Source organism: Mustelus asterias, chromosome 23, assembly GCF_964213995.1.
Source record: "Mustelus asterias chromosome 23, sMusAst1.hap1.1, whole genome shotgun sequence".
In the NCBI taxonomy this organism is placed as follows: Eukaryota; Metazoa; Chordata; class Chondrichthyes; order Carcharhiniformes; family Triakidae; genus Mustelus; species Mustelus asterias.
This window is the reverse complement of record NC_135823.1, coordinates 44,424,289-44,438,506: the sequence shown is the minus strand read 5'-3', so window position 1 is coordinate 44,438,506 and position 14,218 is coordinate 44,424,289. Positions and strand designations below refer to the sequence as shown.

Below are 14,218 nucleotides of genomic sequence, written 5' to 3'. Positions count from 1 at the left end.
CCACATCTTTCCTATAATGCGGCGACCAGAACTGTACGCAATACTCCAAATGCGGCCGCACCAGAGTTTTGTACAGTTGCAGCATGACCTCCTGGCTCCGAAACTCAATCCCTCTACCAATAAAAGCTAACACACCGTACGCCTTCTTAACAACCCTATCAACCTGGGTGCAACTTTCAGGGATCTATGCACATGGACACCCAGATCCCTCTGTTCATCCACACTACCAAGTATCTTACCAATAGCCCAGTACTCTGTATTCCTGTTACTCCTTCCAAAGTGAATCACCTCACACTTTTCCGCATTAAACTCCATTTGCCACCTCTCAGCCCAGCTCTGCAGCTTATCTATGTCCCTCTGTAACCTGCCTCTTCCCTCCGCACTGTCTACAACTCCACCGACTTTAGTGTCATCCGCAAATTTACTAATCCATCCTTCCACACCCTCATCCAGGTCATTAATAAAAATGACAAACAGCAGTGGCCCCAAAACAGATCCTTGCGGTACACCACTAGTAACTGAACTCCAGGATGAATATTTCCCATCAACCACCACCCTCTGTTTTCTTACAGCTAGCCAATTCCTGATCCAAACCACTAAATCACCCTCAATCCCATGTGTCCGTATTTTCTGCAATAGCTTACCATGGGGAATCTTAACAAATGCTTTACTGAAATCCATATACACCACATCAACCACTTTACCCTCATCCACCTCTTTGGTCACCTTCTCAAAGAACTCAATAAGGTTTGTGAGGCACGACCTACCCTTCACAAAACCGTGCTGACTATCCCTAATCAAATTATTCCTTTCTAGGTGATTATAAATCCTATCTCTTATAATCCTTTCCAATACTTTGCCCACAACAGAAGTAAGGCTCACTGGTCTATAATTACCAGGGTTGTCCCTACTCCCCTTCTTGAACAAGGGGACAACATTTGCTGTCCTCCAGTCTTCTGGCACTGTTCCTGTAGACAATGACGACACAAAGATCAAAGCCAAAGGCTCTGCAATCTCCTTTCTAGCCTCCCAGAGAATCCTAGGATAAATCCCATCCGGCCCAGGGGACTTATCTATTTTTACCCTTTCCAGAATTGCTCACACCTCCTCCTTATGAACCTCAATCCCATCCAGTCCAATAGCCTGCATCTCAGTACTCCCCTCGACAACACTGTCCCTCTCTAGTGTGAATACCGACGAAAAATATTCATTTAGTGCCTCTCCTATCTCTTCAGACTCCACGCAGAACTTCCCACTACTGTCCTTGACTGGCCCTAATCTTACCCTAGTCATTCTTTTACTCCTGACATACCTATAGAAAGCTTTAGGGTTTTCCTTGATCCTACCTGCCAAAGACTTCTCATGTCCCTTCCTGGCTCTTCTTAACGCTTTCTTTAGGTCCTTCCTGGCTAACTTGTAACTCTCAAGTGCCCTAACTGAGCCTTCACGTCTCATCTTAACAGAAGTCTCCTTCTTCCTCTTCACAAGAGATTCAACCTCCTTAGCAAACCACGGTTCCCTCACACGACTGCTTCCTCCCTGCCTGACAGATACATATTTATCAAGGACGCATAGTAGCTGTTCCTCGAACAAGTTCCACATTACAATTGTGCCCATCCCCTGCAGTTTCCTTTCCCAACCTATGCCAGCTAAATCTCACCTAATCGCATCATAATTTCTTTCCCCCCAGCTATAACTCTTGCCCTTTGGTATATACCTATCCTTTTCTATTGCTAAGGTAAACGTAATCGAATTGTGGTCACTGTCACCAAAGTGCTCACCTACCTCCAAATCTAACTGGTTCATTACCCAGTACCAAATCCAATGTGGCCTCGCCTCTTGTTGGTCTATCTACATACTGCGTCAGGAAGCCTTCCTGCACACATTGGACAAAAACTGACCCCTCTAAAGTACTCGAACTACAGCTTTTCCAGTCAATATTTGTAAAGTTAAAGTCCCCCAGTACAACTACCCTGTTACTTTCGCTCCTATCCAAAATCATCTTTGCAATCTTTTCCTCTACATCTCTGGAACTTTTCGGAGGTCTATGGTTGGGGTGGCTTGAACTCCATAGTGCCACAGAGTCCTGAGACCCCCACACCTACCCATCCCCATCTCACTCTACCTTGGCGAAGGCACTAGAGGGTACCCGGTACCTTTGGAAACATTCCTGTTTCAGAAAAGAGAGGAGAAGAAAATTACCAAGACAATGGAAAACAACATTTAAAATTTCAGGGTGATTTTTTATTATAAAAGAAAATTATTTGATTTGAGTACTTTTAGTAGGTGATGGAAATGATTGAAAAACTTAGAAGAATTTTACCTGGTCCATGGGGAGGAGTAATGTAACTTGATCTTTGTAAGTGCTGCTTTACATAATGGCTTGCATTATAAATGTTAGCAAAGATCATACGATCCATTTAGCTATTTCAGAATGTCATAAAATTTTAATGCAAGTGTAATTGTTGAAGCGTAGGCGTACAGTGTGAGAAGATCAATCTTTTGTGATTCATATAATTACATGACAACATAGTTTTGGTATCGATGCTGTAAAACATGGCCCACTTCCTGTGTTAGCAAATGGCAACAAACGTTTGAATGTTCTCTAAGTGTTGATTTTAGATAAACAACCAGCACAACATAATAGATTAGCAAAATTAAAATACCTCCCATTTCTACCGAGAATGGTCACCAGATTGTAACAGGTGATTACTTTCTGGAACATAGTTTTGCTGAGAGAAACCCGTAGGTCCCACATGCCTAGGAGTTAATCAGGTGTATCGTGAATTAACAATCTTTTTTTTGTAATGCTAAGGAGAAATCAAATACTAAATTTTAGAAAATACGCAGTTTTCTCTGGATAATTTTGAGGGTCTAGTAAAGTCTAGTTGACAGCACAGATTTGTCTGGACCTGAAAATAAAAGTGAAAGTTGTTAGGTTAGTGGCAGGCTTTGGCGCTATGGTTGCCATATAAAAATAGTCTATCAGTCCATCCCAAGGTACAGAAATATTGGAAAAGAATCCACCTGTACCTTCTCGTCGGGGAAACCAGCATTATCCCCATCTATTGTGAGTATTTTCGATCTTTCCATGATGTTGGAACAGTCGCCTCTTTTCTTTTCCCTTTGACATTTGCAAGCCATTGCCAGTTTACACATCTTCCCATCTCCCACTGACCATGACTTTTTCATCAGCAATGATGGTCCAGGGGCCAGTTTAGGATCAGGATTTTCCATGCTCCACTCTAGATATCTTTCCAGTTCTTCCTGTTCAATGGTTGTGGAGATTCTGTTGAGAAACTCATCTGGCAACCTTGACCTGAGACTGTACCTTGGTTCCTTTCCAGTGAGTGTTTGGTAAGGAACCATCTTGATAGCCTCATGGTAACTGTTGTTCATTGCCCACTGAACAAAACGGACACCATAGCTCCCCTGAACGGTTGTGGTCCCAATCCGCTACAACAAAAAAAATCCATATCAATCACACTGGCTATTTCACATGCCCTGCTGTGGGTTTACCCACTTCATAAAATGGGTTCTACCAGTGCCTAGTTCCTGAAATGGGCAGTTTCACAAATTGGTGTAATATATAACTTTCATATTTAACTCGCTGTGGACTAGAGACATAATGAGTTCTTTTATGAAATGTACCATAAACAAGTTCATTTTTTAACAAGTCAGTGTGCATCTTGAGTGTTTACTGGATTCGGAACAGTGCTGGAGCATGTTTAACAGCTAAGCGCTCTTTACAGTATGGAGTTGTGTGGCAATAACAAATTAAATATTGCCAATGAGTGCATCACTTAATGTGGGCTCCTTCTTACCCTTGGCCCACCACCACTGGTAACCAGCTGCCTAGAACCCAGACCTGGAATTCTCCCTCCCCACACATTTATGTTGTGTTCCTCTTTAAAACTCACTTCTTTTCATACTTTCCAATAATATTTTTCATCTTGGTGAATTTTTTAATCTGATGAAGCACCTTGGGAATTTTCTATTTTAAAGAGGCTTTTCTGTTGTTGATATTGCACTGTAACAATGTTTTACGATTTTATTTTGTCTTTTTTGTTGGATTAAATGGAAAATCTATTTTATAATGCGTCACTGGATTCATAAATTTACATCAGTAGTCTAGTGACTTCACTACTACGAGTGGGAACGTTGACAGTGATTTATGGAAAACGTAACGAGTGGGATATTTTCTCCCTAAATCCCTCCACTTCCCTTTCCTGCTTTGAGATCCTTTCTTTTACATTAGTCTTTTCACTGGACATGGGTGTCGCTGGACAGGCCGGCACTTTATTGCCCCTCCTTGGAGCTCACCTTTTGACCAGGTTGTCAGTAGTTGTAAAGTCTGATAAATGTCCACAATGTATTCGGTTTTACTGTTTGAAAGTCCTGTGGCGGGGCTGCTGGGTTTGCCGGCATGAGGACGTTCTCCACTTTGGCATGACTGTGAAGAGGGAAGGAAGAATCTTGCAAGTACTGGGGATTGAATGCAGGGTTTAGCTCAACTAGTGGGGTCCTGAATTATTGGTAACTCTCTGGAAATGTTGTACCTTACCATTTAAAAGTTTTAGGCACTTTTTAATTTTTTATTTCTGTCTTCCCTTTCCTGGATGTGAGTGAGGACAATCCGTTCTTGTGCAGTTACATCAGTCCTGGTGTGGTTCAGACCTGCCCCATGGACCCTCTTTTTTTATACTTTTCCAATTCAATCAAATCAAATCCAATTCAGAGTCTCAACAAGTTGGGACATTTCAGATCCAGGCTGACAAGACAGGACGGGAGACCAAAATCACCCTGTCCTGGGCCTGATCTACATGAGTCAAGCTGATTGGAGAAGGGGGAGGATCCTCCTCCAAGACTTGAGCTCATTTGCATCTTAGCCAAAAGGCCGAGATGCCGCTTTTAAAAATTGCTTCATATGAAACATATGAAGCCTCAGCGTAACCTAATGACCTCAACCAAGTGCAGATCCGATACTACACTTGATCTTAGCCAAAAGGCCGAGAAGCGATACGATAGTGTGACATTTTGTAGCTCTTTTCTTATGACTTGTAGCAGAGTTGAGGGCTGTGTTCTAAGGTATCAGCTGGGCTTTTATTTGATGGTGGATAGAAGATGGGGGAGTGGGGGGTGGTGAGAGATGAGGCTGCCTGTGATTTTTTTTTATTACCTGGGACACTTGTTGCTGGCCAAATGCACTCCTTTGGATGGGCCCTGACATGACTAAATGCATGGGCCATCGTATTAATGGCCTTTATATGTCAACTGATTTCCATATATTTCCATCATGGTCACACTAAAAAAATACATAAATTTCATAATTTGAAACTTGTTTTATCACAGCCTGTTTACCTCTTTACTGCGAGTTCGGGTACATAAATATCAGAAGTGTCTTAGCCTGACTTGAATGTATCTACTCCGTACAAATCTTAAGTGGAATACAGGGGCAACTCTTGGCTGACTATATTCTTTCTTTTTTTATATCAGTATCGAAGGAGAATACGTACCAGTGGAGGGCGATGAGGTCTCTTACAAGGTCTGCTCCATTCCTCCCAAAAACGAGAAGATACAAGCTGTCGAAGTGGTCATCACCCACCAAGCACCAGGAACGAAGCATGAAACGTGGTCTGGACATGTCAGCTTAGAATAATGAGCAGCTGTCCTTCCCTGCTATCCAGCATGGGAGTACGAGCAAATATCTGAGTTAAGTGTTTTGAGTGGTGTGCATTCTAACTGCTTGCGGGATTAAAAATATCTTTTACAAGGTGTAGTGTTTTAAACATCTAAAAAATTATTCATTAAGCAACAGTTGGTTATTAGTTTCAGTATCACTTGTACCTTAATAGAAAATGTGGAAGGTATCTGAGCCAGTGAATGTACATGTGGAATTTTGTATCAGGGAATCATGTTTTACATGTGTTCGCTGCCTATCTCCAGAATGTGCAGAAAATAGTTACGTCACTCTAACTACATTAAAAGTGGTCTTAAATTCTTATGAACCAGCTTTGAAATGGGAATTTATTTGAAACTGCACTGCCCTACAAATCATTAATTTAGTTAGCTTAGTTTCATGGGAAATCATGTCTGTAATTTATCAGTTTAATCATTTTAAAAAGCATTTACCCTTGAATATTTTCTGTTTATCTCTCCTCTGGTCTGAATGATTTGTTGCCCGAGAGTTGGTAACTAGGCCTCTGCCAACCTCACCCCCCCCCCCCCCCCAAACTAGCCAGCAGGAGGTGGGATGATCACTACAGTTCCCCCCCCCCCCTCCCCTTCCCAATGCAATGTGTGTATGTGCATTCCGTGGATAATGCCTTAAGTGTGGTTAACCTGGAGAGTCGATGTCCCACAGTGTACGGTAATTAGAATCTCTGTGAGGTTTCAGTAAGTGTAATGCTTTGACAATATTCATTCAGAATTGTATATTTCTGGCTGCCAGGATCTGGCCACCCAGCACTGCGTTGATTGATCAGTACAGTTGTAAATGCCACACAGTTATGAAATCTCAATCTTGTTAACTACTTTCTGAATGGATTAACGGGTCATTTGGCTTTGTTTCCTCTTAAAGAAAACTTACCACTTTTCGTGCTGTAGCCTTATTGTGTATCAGCTGATTGGAAACACGACCTGAGTTATCAACTGTATATAGTGTCGTGGTGGTTGTTAACCCGCTCTGTAACCTGTAAATAATGGCACCTGTGAGGCTCTTGAGTATAAATACACACCCAGGGTATTTACAGCATATTGAGCTTTAGAGAAACTGCTGCATTTGCATCAACATACTTTCTTGCTGCTGACATTTTTTTCTTCTGGCAAGCACATAGAATATTGCAGCAATTACTTTTTGGGCAACTTTAAAAAAAAAATCCCTGCTGTACTGGTCTAAAATTGAATGAGTAACAATGGATTTAAAGGATAAAGAATTATTTTGCCCGTACCTCCTATTAGAAAAGTATTAAAATAAACATTGCAGTGTAGGCTTTTGCAAATCTGTGATTAAAATTGTACCTTTGATGTATAATTTTGTTGCAATCTTCCTCTGTTGATGGGTAATCATCTAAATCTGACAAGTTCCATAAAGATGATAAATCTCTCAAACCAAGCAATTCAGTGTGATGATTCACAAAAGAATGTGGGGAGAGAGTAAAATACGGCTGGGTAACTGACTGAGACAGGAAATATCGATTTCACCTGATATCCATTCAACTCACTGATTAATTCTATTTGTCCTCTTGATAATGAGGCATCCCTTGTCAAACTCTCCTTTGTTTTCCTATCCTAAGTAATCAAGAGTTAAACTTTATAATGTGACTTAAGAATTACTTAATTTTGGGATTTATATTCAATTTATTAGCGGTAGTTGTTTGCTTTGCGGTCTAACATAACCTTTTAAGAATTTGTCCACAAATAATGCTGTCATACTGTGGAAATGTATTTGAATAAAACAATTTGCCATTTAACCATGAAGCAATGTTTCCATCTTAACTGACAGTGTCTACTTGAAGATGGGAACTAAAAGTAGTTTTCAACTCTGCTGTTTTACGAGTTAAGGTAGAGTGATGTGGGAATAGATTTGTGATCTCATCTGCAAGTCTCCCCTCCTTTACTTGTTTTAAGTTGCTGTTAGTCAATGATGCAGGCAGAAAACACTCAATTCGTGAGAAGAAGGCAATGAAAATTTGGCACTGCGTATTGATTGAAGACCTAGGGCTCATTGTTGAGACCACCAGAAGCTTGGCTGGCTGTTGGTTGCATAGAAGCCTCCTGTATTTTTATTGGAGTACCATTGAAGGCACAAATGTCATTGTCATCAATGGCATTTGATGTAAAGAAGTCTAATTATGTTACTGTGTCTTTTTCAATTCTCTTGCCTTCTATGAAGAATATTTTAATTCTGGTATTCTTCAGTGCCTTAGTCTCCGATAAACACTATTTTAACACTGCCCCATAGCAAATATCAGTCATTGGTTTATACTTACAGATATGAATATTGTATTGATGTATTTTATTGTGCATTATACTACAATTGCAATCATTACACCTAAACTATTATTGGAATTTGACTTGAGTGAACTTTGAGGATCAATGTGCCTTTTAGTATTTATGTGTTACCTGCAATCCATGTATTTCTGATAATTATTTTGGGGACAAATACAACTTAAAAATGTTTGAATAAATTACAGAATTCTTGCATTGTTCTGATGTACCAGTCTTCGAATCATTTAACATAGGTGTAACTTTGAAAAAGCACTAGGACATTTTGAGAAAATAGGATATTTATGAGGTTTCATTTGTTTTTCTGCAGTTAACACTTTTTTTGAATGACATACTTTCTTAGAGCAACAACAATATCTGATGGTAGAGAATACAAGACAAATTACCTGTACATAGGAATTAGGAGCAGAAGTAGGCAATTCAGCCCTTCGAGCCTGCTCCGCCATTCAACCAGATCATGGCTGATCTCTCCCTAATCTCAAATCCACCTCCCTACCTGTTCTCCATATCCCTTTAACCTTTAAAATCAGAAATATATTTATCTCCTCCTTGAAACCATTTAATGATTCAGACTCCACTGCGTTATGGGGTAGCGAGTTCCACAAATTCACTACCCTCTGCAAAAAGTAGTTTCTCCTCATCTCAGTTTTAAATCTACTGCCGCTTAACCTATACCTGTGACCTCTTTTTCCAGATTGCCCCACAAGGGGAGACATTTAGTTTATGTGTGGAAATTTATATACCTCGATCATATCCCCTCTCATCCTTCTAAACTCCAGTGAGTATAAGCCCAAACTGTTAAATCTGTCCTCATATGTCAACCCTTTCATCCCCAGAATCAATCTGGTGAGCCTCCTCTGAACTGGCTCCAATGCCACCACATTCTTCCTCAAATAAGGAGACCAATACACTAGATGTGGTCTCACCAACACTCTATACAATTGCTACAACACTTCTCTACTTTTATACTCCAATAAAGCAATAAATGCTAACATTATATTTGCCTTTTGTTATGACATGGAGGTTGGCCCCCTTTTTTTTAAGAAGTTACGCCTCGTAATCTGTTAAAAGTGTGTGGGAAGGTGTGAACTGTTCTTCAGTAACGTTTAGTGGTTAACTAACAGAAATACCTGACACTCACTTTAAAATGAACATTTAACAATTTATTTAACTAACAGGGAACTTTAACTAAACAAGTAACATACCAAATAAAATATGATTCTAATGGAATGCTGTTCAAATAAATACAATGTCCATTCATTAACAAAAAAAAAAATTTAGTCACTCAAAAAAATATACAACCAGGTTTTTTTGTGTCTTTCGGAACCTTCTGGAGTTTCTCGGTTGATTTCTCTGTCTGTAAGTTCTTTCTGATTTGGTACCTTTTGCTGGTTACATGGTGCGTTCTCTTAAGAGATATTTGAAGCTGGCAGAGCTGAGAGATGCTCTCTCCCTCTCGAGGCAGCAGTTCTTCAGTTGCTCTCCTGTTTTCCCCCTACACTCTCTTTTATACCTGTGATGACCTATCAATTTTCCTACAATAGGATTGGTCTGATGTCAACATCAAATTCAAATTTTATAGGTTCTTGGTAGCTGAGTGCCTACTTTAAATTGATTGCCTACATTAAAAAAGAACAGGTTGTCTTGTCAAGGCCACTGCTTGACTTTTTGATACAACTGTTTCAGCTTGGACTCTGTCTGTACTTTGCATTTTAAAGCTCCGAGCACTGAAACAAAACACCAGCTTTTAAAGGGACCACGCAATGTTTTTTTCTCAAACATTTTTACAATTATTTTTACATCTTTACCAACATCAAGTTTCAACGTCGCAACTCTTTTTTTATTACATGCTGTACCTGCATACCGACTTTCATGAACAAAGACTCTGCCCAGCCGCATTTTGAATCTGCTTTCCACTTAGATAATAAATTCACGCAGACAAGAACAATCATTCCTCCACCTGGAAGTGCAATTTTACATCAGTTCACCCCATTGAACAGACAGGTTTGTCCTACACTGAAGATTTTTCAAGAGTACGCAAGTACCGGATATTTTAATCGTTTACCAAATGTAACCCCCTGCTGACCACTATATGGGCTACTATTTAAATATTCAATCAACAGGATCCCGAATTCCTAGCGGTTGATGTTGATTTGGCTAATTCCCTGTTTACCCATAAATGTCAGTACTATAATCGGAATATCAAAAATAAATTTAATAACAAATATAATTAACAGACATAAAACAGTGAGCTCTGATCTATAACCATTGGGGCCCATCCGTTGGAGCACACATGGGGAAACTCGTCCTCCGTACACTTGTAGATACTGTTCCAGTTCGATTGTATAGTCCCCACCAGTTACTCACGACACACACACAGTCCAAAAGAGACACACGTGTGGAAGATGATGCCGCAGGAGGCAGAGGTGTCGCGAGCTATCCGTGCAGCAACGCAGGTCGAGTGCGCTGAAGGCTGTCCTCCTCGGCAGTAATGAAAAAAACAGGCAGGGGAACGCCTGGCTGCCTCTCACTCCAAACCCAATTCTCACTGCCTGGGAAAAGCTCCTCTTCAAAACGTGGCTATCTCTCCCTCTGCACACTCCCTGCCTACTCTGCAGCTGCTTCACTTCCTGGCACCTTTTTTTCTTCCTGCCCCCAGAACAATCCGATTGGCCCAGCCCACATCACTCATCAAACAGCATCCTGTTCAGCAAACAGGACACAAACCCACAAGGGACAAAAAGAACACTTGTAAATGTCTTCCCCACAAATCCCTATTTTTCTCAGTCCCTTACACAAAGATAATTGATTTTACAACACTTTGGGTGTTACGCTATGCAAATATTAAATTAAAATTTGGCCAAATTAATCACAAATAAATATTTACACAGCATAATCTTAGGGTCTCATTATATAAAGGTGAGTAGATTGGGGAAAGATGCCATTCCCTTAAGAAAATTTGAATGCTAGAACTCCTAACTTGAACTGCTGAAGTAGTCCTATTTAAATATTCGTCTTAGTTGAAATTGCTCCAAGTATTTTAGTATGTTTTTCTCGCCAGGGCAAATGTTATTTCAATTGGAATGTTGTAATAGATGTAAGCAAAAAATAAAAGATTTGCTGTTTTTGAATAAAATATTTACAGAAGTTGGGGATAATGTTGGGCACAAAAATATACCCTGTACACCTTTTTCAAAATGTTTCACGGTATTCAAGTTCTGTAACTGGATTAAATTTTACATCAAGATGTGGATATTTTCAAACTACAGTTCTTTATACTCTGATAACTGTGCGGAACTGACCCAAATCCTCTTCCAGTGCAGCATGCACCATTGCTTTTACTGGATCATAGATGGTGGTCCTCAGCTCCAAATATAGGGCACCTTTCGCTGCTGTCTCTCTTGCAATAGGGCTCCCAGTTTAAAAGGTTTTCCTGACTCTGCTGCACCATTCTGATTAATTTGCTCTGTTACCCACCACAATTTTCTTTCTAATAGATAGCTTCAACCCTTCAAGAGCTGATCCCTTTTTCTGGATGTTTCCATTTCCCTTTAACTACAGGCTAAGCCCTCTGGGCAAGGTTTTCCTATAGCTGTAGCTTAAGGAAACCACGAGGAATTTGAATTGAAAAATTCAGTCAGCTAGGTGGGTGGAGCTATGCCATCTCAACCTGTTTCCCATTATTGGAAAATGGGATATACAGTATTAAGTGCATCTATGCAAACTGTTATTTTCTTTGCTGCCAGACTGTACGATCTGGAGAACAACTGCATATAGGTGAAATGTTCCATCTTCATTTATGCCTGGGATTTTCCAGTGCTGCTGAGAATGATGTTTTGGCTGCAATGCCAGATTTTCCCATTCTCATTTACAACGGGCCCTGCCATGGACAAGACCAGAGCTTTCATTTTCTGACTTCTGGATACACAATCATTCCTCTTTCGCTAGAGCCTAGACTGTAGTATCATATACTCGTGTGAAAGTCAATCTCATGTAAAAGTCAGCCCCATGATTTTTAGTCTAAAAGGTTTTTCATAATCCCCTGTAAAAGTTGAACCTACTTTCCCACGATCATGATCCAAATATTTCTGAAACAAAGTGTAATCTCTGCAATCACACTAAGAACCTCATTATTCATTAAAACAGTTACACATACTATAAGTGTTCCAGTTCATACTTGTCAGTTAGGGCAGAAATAATAATTTTTGACAGTAGATGGTAACGGATTGGATAAGAATAATAAACAGTGCAGATGTAAACAGGATTTTCAGAAAACTTTTTAAATAGACAATAGCTGAGGTGGGCAGCACTGGGGACATTATCATGTGGATTTTTTTGAGAGCAAATATTAGGTGTGCTGGCCAGATGTGTTTTAGTTGAAAGTAAGCCCCTCAAATATTACCCTTGCAAAAGCTGATCCCTTAATTTTTTGCTTAAAAAATGGGTCTCAAAAATTTGACATTTACATGAGTATAAATGATAGTAAAACAGAACTCACGTCAAAAATGGCCCAAAATAAAGAAGATTACATTTGGTTCAATTTATCCATTATAAATATAACCAATACTAAGAAGCAAACTGAGACTTGATAAGATTTATTTATCCTTATAATGTATTTTTAACTAGTATTCTAGTTAACTTGAAGTATTAATTCTGTGATTTCTGGCTTCTCAATCATTCCCCAGTTGTTTCTGCTTTCCCTAGAAACACAATCAGTCTCCTATCCTGTATGAGAACTCTGTATGCCAACTATTTATATTTTTGAAAATGCAAGCTCCTAGGTGTGAATAAAGGCTTGGTTATTTAAGACAATGTTACACTTCTCAAATTAAAATGGAACCAGTCGGCAAATTGTAGGAGCAATTCTATCATTGGTTCTTTTTAGAACATTTAAATTAAGCCTACAGAACCAGACAGTAGATTTCTTTTCTTTAGTCACTGCATTAATCTTTTTAATTTAAATGTATAATTAGATTGAACATGCCGATGGATCATGAAAATAAATTAGAGGAAATTATGAGCTTGGGTATCTGAATAAATTAGCCTTTTTTACAACATTCAATCAGTAAATGCTTAATATCTATTTTGGTTGCTGTTAAAACATTACGTCAGCTCCAATTAAGATTCTTATGACATTGCAGTCAGAAATATAACCACAGGATCATGTTCCACATGCCATGCCAGGCGACTTATCTGCACCAGACAGCTCACATGCTGAGAATGCAGGCTAATGATTGATTTTAGCTAATGATGTGTTTGTTTTAATCTGAGCTAATGCATTTTTGTTTATTTTGTTTTTCCCTCTGGGGTTTGAGTAAGATTTTGATTAGATTGATTGACAGTCATATGTTAATGGGCAGAACTCATTTTACAAGGGAAAAACAGTCAGTTTCTGCATGATCCTGAAAGAAGCAAGAGGTGAGGTTCTATATCTCTCTCTCTCTCTCTGGAGGCTGCTGTTTGGGGCTGTTAGAATACAGTTGTCTCTCTGGGCAGAGATTTCCCATCCCATCCGTCAAGGGAATCGTAGCGGGCAGGACACGGACCACGCAAAGGTCCGTTGATCTCGGGATTTTCCAGCCGCGCTCACCCTAAGATCAGAAAATCCTGCCCTTTGTCTCTCTCGCTCTCCAGAGGTGTTCAAAGGCTCTAAGACTGTTAATAAGTACAAGCATGTAAGCCTGGGGGTTTGCTAATTGATTTTAAAGAGGAGTTTTAAATCTATAAGAGGAATATTGCTCGAATTTGAACTAATAGATAGCTTAGCAGTTAAGAATTGTATCTTGTCATGTTTAAGCTAATTCATTCATTTGTAGTTAAACTGTTGTTAAATGAAGTTTGTTTTGGTCAATAGAATTACACCATGGAGTGAAACACCTTATCCTCACACTAATGCCAAAATAGAAACTGTTGGGGTCTAGTCAGGCTTGATAACATACTTTGAGGTTTCTGTTCTGATACTCTAACAAGGCTATCAAGAGGTTGAAAAGGGTAACAGAGAAGATAAAAGCCCATCTGCTAATGACTGATTCCAAACATAATTCTTAATACACATGCTGAATACATAATACAGAGTAGCATAGTGGTTAGCACTACCGCCTCATAGCGCCAGGGACCCGGGTTCAATTCCCGGCTTGGGTCACTGTCTGTGTGGAGTCCGCATGTTCTCCCCGTGTCTGCGTGGATTTTCTCCGGGCGCTCCGATTTCCTC

At 39.7% G+C, this 14,218-nt stretch overlaps 1 protein-coding gene and 1 pseudogene across 4 annotated transcripts in view; one reads left to right on the top strand and one right to left on the bottom strand.

Annotated features, from left to right (window-relative positions):
- Positions 1-8,210, top strand: part of carhsp1 (calcium regulated heat stable protein 1) — a 96,474-nt gene extending 88,264 nt beyond the window's left edge. For all 4 annotated transcript variants that reach the window (XM_078240401.1, XM_078240402.1, XM_078240403.1 and 1 more), the window contains one exon: positions 5,497-8,210. In XM_078240401.1, the coding sequence (XP_078096527.1) occupies positions 5,497-5,659 (163 nt within the window). In that variant the 3' untranslated portion in view covers positions 5,660-8,210. The remainder of the gene's footprint in view (positions 1-5,496) is intronic.
- On the bottom strand, positions 4,892-5,021 carry LOC144510936 (U2 spliceosomal RNA; annotated as a pseudogene).
- Positions 8,211-14,218: the final 6,008 nt, after the last annotated feature.